This window comes from Primulina tabacum, chromosome 9, assembly GCF_025594145.1.
Source record: "Primulina tabacum isolate GXHZ01 chromosome 9, ASM2559414v2, whole genome shotgun sequence".
NCBI classification, from domain to species: domain Eukaryota; kingdom Viridiplantae; phylum Streptophyta; class Magnoliopsida; order Lamiales; family Gesneriaceae; genus Primulina; species Primulina tabacum.
In genome coordinates this window covers 29,338,803-29,357,594 of record NC_134558.1, presented here as the reverse complement: position 1 = coordinate 29,357,594, position 18,792 = coordinate 29,338,803, and the positions used below count along the sequence as shown (strand labels likewise).

Sequence of the window (18,792 nt, the reverse complement as noted above, 5' to 3'; positions counted from 1 at the left end):
TCAACGCACATACCGACCGACATAGATTAATTCTATTTCCCTCAAGCAGTCTAGCTGCCTCAGGTGACTCCATATCATAAACGATCCATATAAACTAAAGAAAATAAATTAAAAAAAGATTACCAAGTTGCTCATATAACATTTTGATTATATTTTTGAAGCAATCATTAATTTAAAGAACTAATGAATTTGGCTACCTGCCCTTCTACCATAATTTCAAGCATATCTGTCATGATATGGACATAATGATGAGACGTGTGTGTCCATGAGAATCCACGTCTCCCCTTGCGATTTGAATAAGTACATAATATAGGTCATTAAAAAGACATAACAAGTTAATATTAGAAATTAAATATTTCTAATTAGTATTGTGCGCTGTATGGTTGGAATGGTAGACCCTGAAGTACACTTTAGCCTGCTATGTTGACATAAGTACTTGTTGTAGTCTGTCTAGGAAAAGAAGAGTAATTCTATACCAGACCCAAATCGGCAATAACATAAAACATAAATTGTCACATCAACATATTAAGTAGAATAAATTTCATGAGTCTAGAAGTGCAAATATACCTGCAGTATCTGGACAGGCCCACACAAGTCTACATTTACACCCAGTGTTGTGTTGCACAACTCTATAAAGATATGAAAACACAGCAGAACCTTAGTTGTACGTATTCACCTTTTCTATGTCCTCGAGAAACTACAAATACATAAGTTTCACAGCAGCACCTTTCGAGTCTGGAAAAATAAAACCACCAATGATCATTAATGTCACACAACCGGAATATTGTGCAACATCCTCTTCTGTTTTGTGATCATAATCATCTTATTTAGGCAGTATTCTCACAAAGCGGTCAGGATATAGGTTTGCACCTTTAAATGAGAAGATATAGACGTAAAATCCAACCAAGTTGCGCATTGCTATTGTAACGTATGTTTGTGGTAAACGATATCCACACCACTGATGAGCATGCCATCAATAATATTCAACCCCCAAATAAGTGCAACGTCCAGTAAAGTTATTGTAAGGTAGAATGTGTGTTTCGTGACGCCATGTCTCACCAATGGCTGTAAGCAAGTGATTATCATAATTTTTTAATAAGGCTATACTAAATGACGCCGTAGAAACCCATGTGTGCTAAACATTGGCGGACACGAAGGTGAATCCCCGCAGTATGCAATTTTCATAAACATTTGTTCGACTTGCGTGAAGGTACGAGTGAATACATGTTTTCAGCGTTGGTATTATTTGAAATATGTTTACCCCGTAAATACAACATATTATCTGTCTTTTCATCCATTTTGCAAACAATAAAATCATGATAAAACAAATTTATAATTTTTTAGGGAAAAAATGTAATCACATATTTTATATTAAATAATTTTTTTTCTCGGCTTTAATTAATAAAATGTAGATGTTAATGATGAATTGATGATTGTGTTAAAAGTGAATAGTTTGTTTTAATAATAATTAATAACTCTTAATAAATAAATAAGTTAATGATTTTAGATGATTAAGTGATATTTACTAGTTATTTATTTTTTGAACAATCAATGGGAAGGCATTCAATAATTAGTTTATAATATTATTTAACTAAAGAATATTAGTTTATTAATTACATTTGATTTGATAATTCGAGTACAATATAATTAGCATACTAATTTAATTAATTATTTTAATCTAATACAAATGTTAATTACGGTGATTCAAATAAAAAACAAATCGTAACTATGAACATACTGCCAAAAAAAAGTTCATAATTAATTATTTATTTTTAAAAAAATACTAATTTATCTCATACAACTAAAAGTTCTCTAAATAATATATTTTGGGGTTCTTATAATAATAACAACACTAAATATAAAAAAACTTAAATATTATCAACAAAAATAATAACATTACATTTTAAGATCTATTGTATGAAATTGATGACAAAATCAACAAACAATATTAAAAATAACAATAGTAAAAATTATTTTCATAAAATAACATTAGAAAGCAAAATTATTTCTATAATAATAAAAATATAATAATTACATATGAAATACCTAAAAACACGCTACTGCTTGATATCAGAAAATTGAAGCAACACACCTTCAAAACTTCGGAAGAACAGAAGCAGATTCGCTAATGAAAAAATTTGCTGGTTTTTTTATAGCGCTCAGGTTTCGTGAATAAATTCAATCTTTCCTAAAAAATAGGTGTTCAAAGTCTGAATGTCACAGATTCTTCTTTGAATCCATGAAATTTTTTTTGCGATTTTTTTAAAAATAAAATAAATTAAAATATGAATCCGGAGAAGAAAGTTCTGGATTGTACTAGTTTCATAAATGTTTCCACTTTGCAACGTTTTTATTGATTTTTTAATTTTATATTATTTTTAAAATGTCGTTAATATTTACATATTTTTAAAAAAAATTAGATAAATTTTTTATTTATGTGGAAAGGAAAGGGGAAAAAACACGGGTTTTTTTAAAATATTATAATTAATAAACTAATTATAAAAATGTTGCAACTGGGGAAAGTTTACAAAAGTATAACAATCCATATTTTTCTGCTGCAGATTCATAGTTTTTTTAAAAAAAATTTAAAAAATCAAAAAAGGGACAGTCGTAATCCGTGTTTTGCTGCTGCGGATCTTTTCTACTTCAATTTTGTATTAATATTATTTGTTGATTTTATCATCCATTTCATTTAAAGAGATATCAAGATGTAATGTTTAATTTCGTTGATAATATTATAATTATATATTAAGAAGTAATATTTTCTTTTGTGTATTTTTTTGATAATATTTGTCATTTATTTCAGATATTAGCATCGTCCGTTGATATTATTACAAGTTCCGTATAATTACGTCTGAGAAGGTAATTTAAGTAATTTTTTTAATATTTTGTTTGTATTATTTATATTATATTAATGTAATTATAATTTTGTTCACTAATATTATATGATCAAGTATAATTTAGTTAAATAGTATTTTTTAGTATTAATCACGATATTAAAAAATAGTTGGAATATTAAAAAAAAAATATGATATTGTATTTTTGATTAAATTAAATTAAGTTTGAAGGTAACAAAAATTTTATATGTAATAAAACAATTTTGAAAAATATAAATTTATCTTGTAAATTTTTCATTTGTTTCTGTTTATTATGTTTTTTTATTCTTTTTAATTTTTTTATACTTTTAATGGTTAAAATTGTTAATATAAGAAATTATTATATTTGAAAATTCTAATTACACATGTTTAAAAATCTAAATTTTTAATTAAATCATAACAATTCTTTTTATTATTATAAAAACAAACATTGGTATTATGAAATATATATTTTAATTAAATTGATTTGACAATATATATTATAATAATAATAATAATCTTTAAAGTGATTCTTGAAATTTTATTTAATATAAAATATATATTTTAATATATATGTAAGAAACTCATAATTAAATTTTGTTATGATTGCATACATTATGTCATAGTTTTTGATGCAGACATGGATACTATGAGAGCCTTACTGTATGTTGGTGGCTATGTCGCGGGAATACTATGTCGCGGGAATACTACTAAAATAAGACTTTTAAGTAAATTAATTCAAAATATATCATTGAATAAAAATATATTAGTATTATTATTATTATTATTATTATTATTACTATTAATATTAAAATTAATTCAAAATATATCATTGATTAAAAATATATTAGTATTATTATTATTATTGTTAATTTATTATATGCATGTACTGTCGAGGCATGCAATTTTGACTAGATTATACTTGATCATATAATGTTAGTGAAGAAAATCACAATATCATGTACTGTCGAGGCGTGCAACTTTGAAATATTTTCAAAAATCACAATATCATATTTATTATTTTTTTAATATTCCAACTATTTTTTAATATCGCGATTAATATTAAAAAAATACTATTTAACTAAATTATACTTGATCATAGAATGTCAGTGAACAAAATTATAATTACATTAATATAATATAAATAATATAAACAAAATATTAAAAAATTACTTAAATTACCTTCTTAGACGTAATTATACTGAACTTGTAATAATATCAACGCACGATGTTAATATCTGAAATAAATGACAAATATTATCAAAAAAAATACACAAAAGAAAATATTATTTCTTAATATATAATTATAATATTATCAACGAAATTAAACATTACCTCTTGATATCTCTTTAAATGAAATGGATGATAAAATCAATAAATAATATTAATACAAAATTGAAGTAGAAAAGATGGATTTGCTCATATGAATCGGATGAAGAGAATAAGCTGTGAGAATGAATCCGAGGAACAAATATTTTCGACGGATGAAAGAGAAGGGGCACGCTATTTGAAGGAGAAGAGCATTTCTATTTAAAGGGGGAAACCTCTATTTAAAGGGAGAAAACACGGAGTGGACACGGATTTTTAGAATCCGTGACAGTCTGTCACAGATTCTTTGAATCCGTGCCCCACTTCCTTTTTCTTTTTAAAAAAATTAAAATAAGTTAGAATCCATAAATTTTTTTTTTAAAAAAATAAATCCGCAGAAGCAAAACACGGATTACAGTTGTCTTTTTTTTTTTTTAATTTTTTCTAAAAAACTATGAATCTGCAGCAGAAAAATACGGATTGTTATACTTTTGTAAACTTTCCCAAGTTGCAACATTTTTATAATTAGTTTATTAATTTATAATATTTAAAAAAAACCCGAAAAACCAGTAGATCTCCTATAAAAAAAAAACAACATTAAAACCCTAGATTTTTAAATTATACACGTTTCATTTATATTGAGAAAATTGCAAAGCTAGCTAGGCTAAGTTTGAAAGTTGTAACTTAACAAAGAAGCCAACCATTAGCCCTCTGTAAACTGGAGTATACAAGTGGAAACCCAATCTAACTACCCATCAAGTACGTGTAGTACTAGATTACGAAGAACACAGGTAAGTCTGCCAACAAACCGTATAAAAATATCACTATTCAATGCACTAAAATCTAGTGTTCCGTGAAAAAACTTCCCTCATAAGATTCGGGAATAGTATGGGCGTTGGCTCCTAATAGCTCTAGCACCCAATCATTTCGGGTAACGATAGTGTCTTACCACGGCTGCTGGCACTACTGTCATGCGTTCTGCCTTCCCTGTGGAAGAATGTTCAGCTCCTTCATTGGCTCCATAATCTGCGACCAGTTTCATGAATGCATTCGATTCAAGGGATCACTAGTATCAGTTTACCAACTACTTTAATAAAGGTAGTTTTTTTTTTTGTCTTGGAATTTCATGAAGGAGGATCCAAAACGAGAACGTGTTCAGTCGAACAACAGAAACTCCACAGCTTTCTATTTCAATCGAAGTAAGTTGACATGTTTTGTGTTTTATTCCTGCAACTTGTTAACATTTGGTTTTCATTCAATAATTTTTTTTCTCGTTTTGGTCATTTTTTAAACCGGAAGTGATTTACCTATCAAATATTGGTTATCTGTCATCTATACTATCCTAGTCACTCATATGACAAAAATAAAACACGTGTTATACATATTAAAATCCATACAAATAAAAATAAAGAAAAAGTCATCCAATTTCTCAAAATGGGGTGAAAAATATAGTCGTTTTTTAAATTTTTGTTCATATAAATTTTAATATGTATAAAACTATACGTTTTATTATCATCACGTGAGTAACATAAAAAGAAATAAGTGCCAAATAAGAAATAATTGACGATTTTATATCGACTTTGGGTCAAAAAGTTTTTTGAAAAATTCTAAATTATTAGATGAAAATCAAAATTTAATAAATTATACGACTAAAATTCAAAATAAGTTAATATACATTACTAAAATTACAATTTTATCATTTATATTTTAAACATTTTTAATGAAAACTTATTGTTAAAATCCAAAAAACACAAAAACAACTACTGTTTATAACAAATTGAAGTTGGTGCACTTGTATTATCCTAAATTTTGTATAATTACAAAATCTGTTAATCCTAATGGTCTATACTATTTATTAAAAAAAACTTCTTTTACTAACTATATTTGGAAATAATTTTTTTTTGTAATTTCTAAAACATCCTCTAACCATACAATTATATAAACAATATTTTTCTAACATTGTATTTATTTTATGTCCTACCATTTCATTTTTAAAAAACTAATGTATTTCATTTCTAAAAAAATAATATATTTAATACTCTAATTTTTCTAGTATGATGCACCAGTAATAATTAATGGTGATTAATTAGTGTATAATAGTGGGTTGTCCTTTTCCATTTCTTGTCTTTTTTCCTTCTTCCCGTCGCTAACTAAACCTCTCATAGAGTCACAGTCTCACTCCTCTGCAAAAAACCCCAGAGCCAGATCCAGCTTTTGTTATTTTCTTGTTTTTTCCTATCATTTCTTCATCTTTGCCAGTTCTTCTCTCCGACTTTACTATCTTTCTCAAGGTTTATTTATGATAAAAAGATTTGAACTTTTCTTGCTTAGCTAATGCTCTTTGTTAAATTTTTTGGTTGTCGAATGTATTGAAAGCTTAATTTTTGGTTTATCTTATTTTGACTGAATGAATTACACACAACCAAGATTTGGTTTCTTGGTAACTGTGTATAGAATGTTGAAAAGCTGTGAATTTGCTAAAAATTACTGAGGCTTCGAGTGGTTTCAGTCACTAGGATCACTTACATGGAAAAGAAAAAATGTGGAGCTTTGTTGGTTTCATTGTATGTAAGACATGTTTGGAGAGAAGTTTCTTATAACTTTGGATTTCTGGGTTTTTGTGTATTAAAGTTTCTTGAAATTCTTAGGGACAAATGATTGGACATTTTGGCAAGCAAAGTAACATGAATATTGCAATTATAAAATGTTACATTGTTGTTTGTGGTTGATACATTAGATGTTATATTCTGAAACTGGGATTTTCTTAATACCATATGCTGCTTAGAAGACAAATATTACATTCTATGAATTTTCTTATTCTGGTAGTTCTTGCTGCAGATTCAACTGGCCGGCCTTGGTTCCAGGTCATATGATAGGTTGGAGACATGTTATTGAGATAGAATTGGAACTTGAGAGGGTACTGATTGCATTTTACTTTCACTTGATTTGGGTGGTAAAAACCCAAGAATTTGAATTTCCAAGATGGAAGAAATACAGTCTCAATCAGATCATTATAGGTCTTCATCTTCTTCCGCTAGTAGTCCCACAAGTAGGGTGCCGTCAAGCAATTTTTTCTATTTAAGAAAACCGGGTACAGTCAGGCAGCCTATTTCGTTCGAGGATTCTCCTGACTGGGACGATACGGATATGGAAGTTAAGGTTGAGCAAGGAGGAGCTGACTCCATAAATGCTGCCACGACTCCGGGATCCCCGCCTCTCTCAAAGCTCAATAGTGGCTCATTGCCTTCTCCGCCATTGCCTGAAGGTGCAGTTATAGCAAGAAAGATTGCAGGGGCCTCTATTGTGTGGAAGGATTTGACAATCACTGTAAAGGGTAAGAGAAAGTACTCAGACAAGGTGGTTAAGAGTTCCAATGGCTATGCATTGCCAGGCACAATGACAGTGATTATGGGTCCTGCCAAGTCAGGGAAATCAACGCTTCTTAGAGCTCTTGCAGGTTTTTCTTTTATTTTGTGCCATTTTGATGCATGTGTAGATTTATTAGAAGAATATATGTGTTTGTCTCTAATGAAATATTTTATTTTTCTTCCTGTGCTTTAGGGAGGTTGTCTGACACGGCCAGAACTTATGGCGAGGTGTTTGTAAATGGTGTAAAATCACGGTTGCCGTATGGAGCTTATGTAAGTTCATTTTTGGTTCCACTTTTCCATAAACTTCACGAATGATGCTCGTTCTTTGTATATCAGCAGTATTAATTGTGAATTTGGTTTGAAAAGTGACTTCAAATGTTTCTTCAAAAGATTTTAACATCTCTAAATATTGTTACAAAATTATGATTGGTCGTCAACGAAGCATCATCCTCTGCATATAGTTCTCAGACAATGTTCACCCGTATAAGTGGATTACTAGAATTAGAAACTAAATGGAAACTTCTTGACTACTTGTACCGGATAAGAATTGACACGATTATTTTAGTTAGAGATGGAAAGATGATTTAATAGTTCACGGGATAGGTTTTATCATATCCAATGTCATGATACATTATTTCACTGTAATTCTTCGATTCATGAATTTGACATGGTACACAAACATACTATGTCACGACCAGCCCAGCCCCAGCAATTACCGAGCCCAAGCCCAACCCAACGCCTTCAAAAGATATTGTTTATCAAAGACACATTCATGGGAAGTACAAGGTGGTAGATTAGATAAGAGGATTCTAAAGTTATCTTGTTTTTTTAATTCTTTAAATAAGAGATTATCTCATTTAGTTGGTTTGGATTAGATATGGTTGTTTATTAGTTACGAAGATATCCTCTAGGAAGATATCAAGTGGATTTGATTGGGATTCTTATCCTTTAGTTTGGCTTGTATATATATTCAGCAGAAGTGAGGAAATAAAATCATCAAAAATTGAGTTTCTTCTACCAAAGTCAGAGATCGTGAGGTTCTCTCTTCAACGAGCCTCAATTCCCAACTATCAAAAATAGCGAGACGTGGGCGGAAATCTCAGAAACACGCTCACAATCTTGCGAGTGGTGAATTCTCTCTAAATCGCCCCATAACTAGATCCATTACCCGAGCACATAACAACTTGGTATCAGAGCCGGGCGCTATAGGGGATTTACTTTCCATGCACAGGCAGCTCGAAGCCTTTATCAACATGTACAAAGAAGACAGAATGACGAGTAACCAGCGGCAACAAGAGAACGACCAGCGACATCGGGATCTTGCCACACGCCTGGAAGAATTATCGGTCCAAGTCGCAGCATCCAAAACAGAAACAACGCACGATCTGGGCGGTGACAACAACCACTTGGATTCCCGTGATACGTACTCCACTGGTCCACGCACACGGGAGGGAAAAGACAACTCGTTTGTCATACCGAAATACACCAGGTTAGACTTCCCTTGTTACGATGGAAAATCAGATCCATTGGCGTGGCTCAATCGTTGCGAGCATTTCTTCGACCACCAACACACACATGAGGCAGAAAAAGTGGGTTTAGCATCCTTCCATCTCGAAGGCAAGGCCCAGCTGTGGTTTCGCAAATTGAAAAGGGATCAGCCCGACATTCAGTGGATCGAATTCGCGGAACATTGTGATCTCAGATTTGGCCCACCCCTTCGAGGAGAGACCTTTGGCGATCTTGCCAAACTACGTCAGACAAACTCGGTGAATGATTATCAGGAACGCTTTGAAGAATTGCTGGCCCGTTCGGGTCCCATGACGTCGAGGCAAGAGATACAATTGTTCATTAGTGGATTGCGCAGAAACATTGCTATAGAAGTTCAAATCCATCACCCAACAAATCTCACCACGGCTATGAATCTGGCACGATTATATGAGACGCAACAATTGCCCGAGGGAGGAACCGCGAGCACCGCTATGTAGCACCAACATCCAACAACAGCCCCAGACACATAGAATAAAACGATTGAGTATATTGGAGCTGGAAGAGAGGCGTTCTAAGGGGCTATGCTACAATTGTGATGACCGATACACGCCGGGGCATCGATGCAAACAGTTATTTCTGTTGGAAGGAATAGAGGATGACACATCAGACGATAAGAATACTACGGAAGAAGAAGAACCACAAGAATTTGGGGCCTCTATACATGCAATTGCTGGCTCCCAGGGCGCGAAAACAATGCAGATTTGGGGAACAATTCACGACTGCCACGTGAGGGTCCTCATCGATTCGGGGAGCACACATTGCTTCGTGGATACACTGGAGGCCGCCAAACTAGGATTATCCGTGGAAAACCGCCCAACCCTAAGGGTGTCTGTGGCCAACGGCGGACAACTTCAATGCTCAGGGGTATGCCGCGGTGTACAGGTTATTCTGGGAGGAGCTAGATTCTATGTGGATCTGTTTTTGATACATTTGGGAGACTTTAGTGTGGTCTTGGGAGTGAATTGGTTGTGCACGTTGGGCTCCATCACTTGGGATTTCACACACATGGTCATGAATTTCCCATATGAAGGAAACTCGGTCAGTTTACAGGGGGACGATCCTAGCGCGAGTTCAGGCCCTTTTGCATTCACCATAACAGAAACTGACGGAAGGGAACTACCAGGCCTTCAGGCGCTGCTGCTGGACTTTGAAGGGATTTTTGGGGACCGTAAGGGGCTGCCACCGCAACGACAACATACACACAAGATTATATTAACCCAAGGGACAGATCCTGTCGTGGTTCGACCCTACCGCTACCCGCACGCACAGAAAGATGAGATCGAAAGACAGTGCGCTGAGATGTTAAAGCAAGGAATTATCCGACCCAGTACTTCACCATTTTCATCACCCGTATTGTTAGTCAGCAAGGCCGATAAATCATGGTGTTTTTGTGTCGACTACCGGGCTTTGAATTCGCGGACTGTGAAGGACAAGTTTCGAATCCCTGTGATTGAGGAATTGTTGGAAGAGCTTAATGGAGCCCAATTCTTTACCAAACTGGATCTCCGAGCAGGATACCACCAAGTCTTGATGGATCCAACATGCATTCCCATGACAGCATTCGGGACTCATCATGGTCACTTCGAATTTTTGGTTATGCCCTTCGGACTAACAAATGCGCCCGCCACTTTTCAAGCCATCATGAACACTATCTTCGGGGATTACCTACGCAAATTTGTTCTTGTCTTCTTCGACGATATTTTGATTTACAGCAAATCTTGGGAGGAACACTTGAAACACTTACGTCTGGTCTTCGCCACGATCAAGGCACAACAGTTCTTCCTGAAGCGGTCCAAATGTGCTCTAGCTCAAACAGAAGAGGCCTATCTCGGCCATCGAGTGACACAATCGGGGGTCAAAGTTGATGACGAGAAGATTGCAGCCATTGCTAATTGGCCGACCCCTTCCTCTATCCGCGCCCTTCGCGGGTTTCTAGGCCTTGCGGGGTACTATCACAAGTTCGTCAAGAACTACGGAATTATTGCCGCGCCTTTGACCAGCCTACTTCGCAAGAACTCCTTCGTCTGGTCACAAGAAACCACTCGATCGTTCGAGGTATTGAAGAAGGCTATGACATCCACACCCGTTCTAGCCCTACCGAATTTTTCAGAACCATTTGTGATAGAATGTGACGCTTCAGAAAGTGGATTAGGAGCTGTTCTTCTTCAAAATGGGCGTCCTATTGCATTCTATAGCCAGGCTTTGGCTCTGCAACACCGGAAATTACCCGCATATGAAAAAGAGTTGATTGGGTTGGCTAAGGCCATCCGCCGCTGGCGGACATATCTGTGGGGAGTTTCGTTCTTGGTGCACACCGATCATTACAGTCTCAAATTTCTGCTGGAACAACGTATCACGACATCCCCTCAGCAACGATGGATCAGCAAGCTGTTGGGATTTGAATTCAAGGTGGAATATAAACCAGGAAAAGCGAATGTGGTGGCCGACGCCCTCTCAAGACGAAATGAATCAGACAGTGGCTCTATTTGCGCTCTATCAATCCCACGGCTGGATTGGTTGGACAAAATCAGAAGTGAACTCGTTTCTAGGAGCGAGTTACAGCCCTTGATTGATAAGGTAAAGGCTGGAGAAGCTCTGGGGCCCTGGGACTTCTCGGATGATCTCCTTTGGTATAATCAGAGGGTGTTCTTACCTCCGGATTCGGCCTTGACAGGTACCATCATCTCTTATATTCATAGCTCGTGCCATGAAGGATATTTGAAGACTTTGCATCGCGTTCAGCGGGACTTCTACTGGCCACGCATGCGCAGCCAAATAAAATCAATTGTGGCGGAATGTGAAGTTTGCCAACGCAATAAGACTGAAAATTTGAAGCCGGCAGGGTTGTTACAGCCCCTCCCAGTTCCTCACCACGTATGGACGGATATCTCTATGGATTTTATCGAGGGACTTCCCCTATCGCAAGGGAAGAATGTTCTCTTGGTTGTGGTTGACCGATTTTCAAAATATGCGCATTTTGTTGCCCTTTCACACCCTTATACAGCAGTATTGGTCGCTCGGATTTTTTTTGAGAATGTTTTCAAGCTTCACGGGTTGCCCGAGTCTATTGTTGGCGATCGAGATGTCACATTTACTAGTGGATTTTGGAAGGAATTGTTCCACTTGAGTGGCACCCAACTTTGTTTTACATCGGCCTACCATCCTCAATCGGATGGCCAAACGGAGGTGGTTAACCGTATTGTGGAGATGTATCTCCGTTGCTTCTCCGGTGACTTGCCTAAGAAATGGACCACATGGCTTGCGTGGGCTGAATTTTGCTATAACACCAGCTTCCATTCGTCCTTACGTTCTTCCCCATTTGAAGTTGTCTACGGCCGACCACCGCCGCGTCTTCTATCATTTTGCCCAGGGGTAGCGAAATTAGAGGCCGTCGACAAAGAATTACAGACCAGAGACGAGGTCCTGAAACACCTCCGTCAACGCCTACTGCACGCCCAGCCCCAGCAATTACCGAGCCCAATCCCAACCCAACGCCTTCAAAAGATATTGTTTATCAAAGACACACTCATGGGAAGTACAAGGTGTTAGATTAGATAAGAGGATTCTAGAGTTATCTTGTTTTTTTAATTCTTTAAATAAGAGATTATCTCATTTAGTTGGTTTGGATTAGATATGGTTGTTTATTAGTTACGAAGATATCCTCTAGGAAGATATCAAGTGGATTTGATTGGGATTCTTATCCTTTAGTTTGGCTTGTATATATATTCAGCAGAAGTGAGGAAATAAAATCATCAAAAATTGAGTTTCTTCTACCAAAGTCAGAGATCGTGAGGTTCTGTCTTCAACGAGCCTCAATTCCCAACTATCAAAAATAGCGAGACGTGGGCGGAAATCTCAGAAACACGCTCACAATCTTGCGAGTGGTGAATTCTCTCTAAATCGCCCCATAACTAGATCCATTACCCGAGCACATAACATACTAGTTCTATAAACACATGCTTTTGTATCTAATTCAAGCTAGGATGAATTGGTGCCGAAAGTTATTTGCCATTTGGATTTGAGTTTTATGGCAACGATTACTTGGTGCAAAATAATCATGATAACAAAGCAGATGGTGTTTAGCTTGAGCAATAGCTTCTACGCCGCTGGATACAACCTAATCTGTTTATTTTTTTGTCTAAAACTCCAGATGTTTGAGTATGTGCTTCCATTATGCAGGGTTTTGTCGAAAGAGAAACCTTACTCATTGGATCTTTGACCGTACGTGAATACCTTTACTACTCGGCATTACTACAGCTTTCAGGGTTCCAGAAGAGTGGCGTGGTGGAGGATACGATCCTTGCCATGTCATTGGGGGATTATGCAGACAAGCTTATAGGCGGCCACTGTTACACGAAAGGTCTTTGTAGTGGGGAGAGAAGACGGATCAGCATTGCCAGGGAGCTCTTGATGAGACCACATATCTTATTTATTGATGAACCTCTTTATCATCTTGACAGGTTTCTTTTTAAGAACTTCAGAATGTTTTTATGTTCCGTGAACTTGCTGGATAAGCATATGATCTTGTGCTAAAATGCATGGTCTGGTGCGAAGGAGAAAGCATGTTGTTAAGTATCACGTTTTATGATATTATTTACCTGGTGATGCCTGTATTTATCGTATTATGAATTAGAACATTGTCCACGATCATCTTCTTCTTTTAGTTTTTCTCAATGAAGTTTCAAGTGGATGAGCTACACCGTCTTTTCATGATAATTTGGATGTGTGGAGAAGATTTGTTTTGTTCTTCAAGAGGTTCAAATTTTGTTCTAGTATATCGTGAGAAAGATGCCAAAACCATGGTTTTTAAAACTGATTTTTAGACGTGGCTGACTGTCAAACATTCTGGAGATATATTTTAATATTAATATTTGTTGGTGTGATCCATTTGATTGACGCCTTAGGTATCCTTGCGATTTTGGTTTCATGTTAGGAAATAGTCTTTAAAGTGGGTTATTAGTTAACCGATCGGAATTAATTCCCTTTCTTCCCTTTCGGAAGTTAAACAAGCTACTCGTAGTGGTCAGCGGTGTAATATCTTTTCGGTTCAAATTCCTCAGTAAGTTCCCCACACTGGATTTCATTAATTTCTTTCATCTCAAAATTTTTTCACTTTGCTTTTCAAATTCTGAAAAAGTTGTTATCATATGCAGTGTGTCTGCACTCTTGATGATGGTGAACCTGAAGAAGCTTGCAAGCACAGGGTGCACTATAGTTTTCACCATCAACCAGAGCAGCACAGAAGTATTTGGCCTTTTCGATCGCATTTGTCTCCTTTCAAATGGAAACACATTGTTCTTTGGGGAAACATTGGCGTGTTTGCAGGTGATGTATTTGAGAACTGTGATTCACCTTAACATGAATTTAAGCAAAAGATTTCTATAGTGCACCTATGAGATCAGTATTTGATAGCCATTTTCGTTAAAAAATTCTCATGTACCTGCATAGAAAATTGTGCTCAAAGGGATTCATTTATGGTGCATCACTTTTAGAGATCTTAGTGAAGTTAAGATCTCTTTAATTATTTTTTTAATCTCTTCAATTTAGCTTTACTGAAGTTCTCAAGTTTTTTCGTCTCCTTTTACCTTTTTGAAACTAACTTGTTTTTACTTTATTTTTGCAGCATTTCTCAAATGCTGGTTTTCCTTGTCCGATCATGCAAAGTCCTTCTGATCATTTTCTGAGAGCAATTAACACAGATTTCGATAGAATTATTGCAATGTGCAGAAACTGGCAGGTGCATTCCCAAAACTGAACAACTTTAACTTATAGCTCGATAAACTCACATGAAACTGTATTAATATTGGTAGTCAAGGCTAAGATTACATAATGTCCAACTTCTTTAACTTTCTGCATTCTGCATAATATTAACATCCAGTGTATTCTAATGCTTACATGTTTGCTAAATTTATCCTAAGATCATATAACTATTGTTTCTGGTTGTTTATTAATACTCAATTGTATTATTTACAGGATGACCATGGGGAACTTTCGTCAGTTAATATGGACACTGCCATTGCAATACGCACTCTTGAATCAACGTACAAATCATCCACCGATGCTGCTGCTGTTGAAACTATGATTTCAAAGCTTACCGAGAAGGTTTAGTCATTGTTAATACTTAAATTTCTCTTTTGACAGTTGGTGTTGTGCTTCATGCCTCATTCTTTTTGTTATAACATTGTATTTCTGTACTATTTTTCACTTGTGTTGCTGTCACTTCTGAAACTATTATGTGTTCATAATCTTGTTGATATTTCCCTCTCTGACATCTACAGAAAATCTGTATGAGGGACCTCTGTAACTTTTAGCAGCAACACAGCTATCGATTTTCTGTTTTATGTCCGCCCTTCTATAGAATTTGTGTAATTTAAATTTCTACCTCACAGATAGTAGAATTGATGCGAACAAATATAAAAGTATGATCAGATCCTACGCCCTGAAGATCAAATACTGTTTCTATTTTTTAGCTGTTAGGTTCCACTTTATACTTTTGCGTTCCTTGTGTTACATACTAATTTAACACAATTCCTTAAAGTTTGGAGGGTGATAGCGTTTAATTAAAATATCTGAAAATTTCACCATGGCATCACATACATCGAGTATATTTTTCCTGTGATTTAGATGACTTATATTTAATATATTCCTCGACATTGGCAAGGTTTCATTTTTATGATATCACACCATTTAGTTTAATGGTCCCTTAGGAGCAAAATGATATTAACATCAACTTTTGATTCTTTAAAAATGTTCCTTGATTACTGTTGCAATAACAATACAGGAAGGCTCAACTCTCAAAAGCAAAGGCAAGGCTGGTATTGTCACAAAAATTGCAGTTTTGACTTGGCGATCTCTATTGATTATGTTGAGGGAATGGAAATATTATTGGCTTCGGCTGATTCTTTGCATGTTCCTGGCACTATGTATTGGTACTTTATTTTCTGGGCTGGGACATTCTTTATCATCAATTGCGGTGAGTTTCTATCGTTTTTTTAGTGCTGTATAATGAGATAAACCACAGTCTCAGTGTTTAAACTTTCTAAAATAGAATACTTAAGAACCTTCTATTTCAAAATTCGGAACAGGATCCGCAATAGTTTCCACTCGACCAATTCTCTAAGCCTTCTCTCTGCTTGCAGTAACAGTGTTAGTTTAAAGTTTTTATCAAATGCCTCGGATTAGCCAAGGAGATTATGAACAAATGGTTCAAGAGGGACAATTTGCTGAAACCACTTGTTCTTGTTGCCCAAGACTCAAAAGCAGTCATTAATAAATTCAGATATTACCAGTAAATTTCTCTTCACAAAAAAAGAGTAAATAGATTGAAACACAGGCTAAATTAATTTCTTACAATAATTCAACTTTTTGTTAATTGTTTTGCTCTCGTCTTTATAAGTCAATTTGACCTCCCTTTTCCTATACCTAATATCATTTAAACCCTTTTTTCTCTGCTTCTCTTATACTGCAGACAAGAGTTGGTGCAGTATTTGCATTTGTCTCTTTTGCTTCACTTCTAAGTATAGCTGGTGTTCCTGCACAGATAAAAGAAATTGAGGTAATGAGATTTTGCATTTTGCTCCTGTGAACTTTTGTTTGCAGGATTTTATAATTTTGCAATGTTCATTGTCGGAGACGACTGTGTTTTACTACTGGTGTCCACGGAAACAGGGCCAAATCATGGCTGAATTTGATGAGAGTGGTGTTTCCTGTGATAGGAAGTTGTACACCTGAAATATTTTACAATATTTTTGATGACTGTATGCAGTACTTCGTTTTAATTTAAATAATGTGATCAAGGTTATGGTGCGCCCCTATACAACGAAGGAGCTAATATTGTTTTTAAAAAGAGTTCACATGGCAAATTTATCATCAATGGTCAATCCAGTGATAGAATTTTGTTATAAACTTCTGACACCCTCGCTTCTCCATATAATTTTATAACAGCTCAGTCAAGCACTTTTTCGTTTGCAGATATATGCCTCTGAAGAAGCAAATCAGCATTCAGGCACATTATGCTTTTTAGTTGGGCAACTTCTCTCCAGTATCCCATATTTGTTTCTCATATCCATCTCGTCAAGTCTTATCTTCTATTTCCTAGTCGGACTGCGAGACGAGTTCAGCTTGTTGATGTACTTCATTTTGAATTTCTTCACGTGCCTTCTAGTAAATGAAGGACTTGTGCTTCTTGTTGCTTTCATCTGTCAAAATGTATTCTCGAGTATTCTAATGCTGGTACTGATGCATGTAAGTTCCATCCCCTACTCGGTGAACTGACAATGTCTTAAATCTTGAATAAGATGGTTTTTCACATTTATCAGTGGCTTGTTTATTGCCCTTCTCAAAATCTTTTGCTCCTTAAATGTGTACTTTTGATCAATTCGAACAATAAAAGTTCGTTTCTTTCAGGTAGTACTGATGTTGTCTGCCGGGTATTTTAGAATTCGTGGTGCTTTACCAAAACCAATTTGGCTGTATCCAGTATCTTACGTTTCTTTCCACACTTACTCCATCCAGGCAAGTCCATTTCATCTCATAATGGTTGATTGCATCTACCTTTTCTGAAGTTTGCTCACAATTAGCTTAAAATATAATTTTAATAATTACTTTTTAAAATAATTTACAAGTGGAAATAGATTTATATTTTTATGGCATAGTTAAAAATAGTTTTCTTCACTTTTGAACATATTGATTTGTGCCTTTTTATACGTTTTGGAGAATTGCAAATGCCCATACAAATTTACATCTGTACACATTTTCTAGTTGAATATAAAGAACTGTAACCTTCACGTTCTAACCAACACTTCTATACTGCAAGAACTGACTCCACCTCTGCTTATGCTGACTTCAGGGGATGTTGGAAAATGAGTATCTTGGGACTTCGTATGCTGTTGGGCAGGTAAGGACTCTATCGGGCTACCAGGCTCTTCGGAACATATACGATATATCTGCTAACAGCAACGCCAAATGGGGAAATCTGTTAGTACTGTTTCTAATGGCCGTTGGTTATCGTGTTGTTCTCTTTGTCTTGTTGAAATTTTTTTTTGTAAAGAAACTGTCTCTACGGTGTTTGTTCCGGTGTAATCAAAGAAGAAACAATCCAAGATAAGTGACAACATCATAGTGTGTTTATGTACGATTTCGAGTTATGCAAAGCGTATAAAATTGAGGTTATGATAAGTTATTTCCGGAGTTGATTGCGATGAATTATCTGGAGATTTATGTATATGGTTGTGTTCATGCATTTGTATGTGTTGTTTCAAACCTGTGTATATATATTGATCCGACTACGGTCCTCTCGCAAACTATTATAAACTGAAATCAGAATCGTATTTCAAAAACCAAAACGAAACTGTTCACCCATTTTGGTTCCAAGGCCGGAATGATAAACAAATGAGAATCCCTATATATTCCTAATAATCCGCTTATAAAAGCTTAGCTAACATCCTAACACCTATCAAAATGGTGTTTTGTTTCATAAAATATAGATCCAATTCAACTATGTTTTAAATACACCATATATAGCCGACCCGACCTAGGAAACATATATTATCAGAGCCCATTTAAAGAAATAAATTGTCCGTTATTGATGCATTTAATGATACAGCCCGAGGTGTTCTCCACTCGGAATTATGATCGCACGAGCAGAGTCCAATCAAGTAACTATGGCGGTGAATACACTGCCCTGCTAATGCAAAATACCTGGTTAAAAC

The 18,792-nt window shown here is 35.2% G+C and overlaps 1 protein-coding gene across 1 annotated transcript; it reads left to right on the top strand.

Annotated features, from left to right (window-relative positions):
- The first annotated feature begins 6,295 nt into the window (after window positions 1-6,295).
- On the top strand, window positions 6,296-18,286 carry LOC142555125 (ABC transporter G family member 3-like). Its single transcript, XM_075665817.1, has 12 exons — window positions 6,296-6,454; window positions 7,002-7,620; window positions 7,725-7,804; window positions 13,262-13,542; window positions 14,236-14,407; window positions 14,706-14,819; window positions 15,056-15,184; window positions 15,864-16,055; window positions 16,551-16,637; window positions 17,054-17,326; window positions 17,489-17,596; window positions 17,931-18,286. Exons 2-12 carry the CDS (start codon window positions 7,146-7,148, stop codon window positions 18,186-18,188), a joined length of 2,169 nt encoding a protein of 722 aa, XP_075521932.1. The 5' UTR covers window positions 6,296-6,454; window positions 7,002-7,145; the 3' UTR covers window positions 18,189-18,286.
- Window positions 18,287-18,792: the final 506 nt, after the last annotated feature.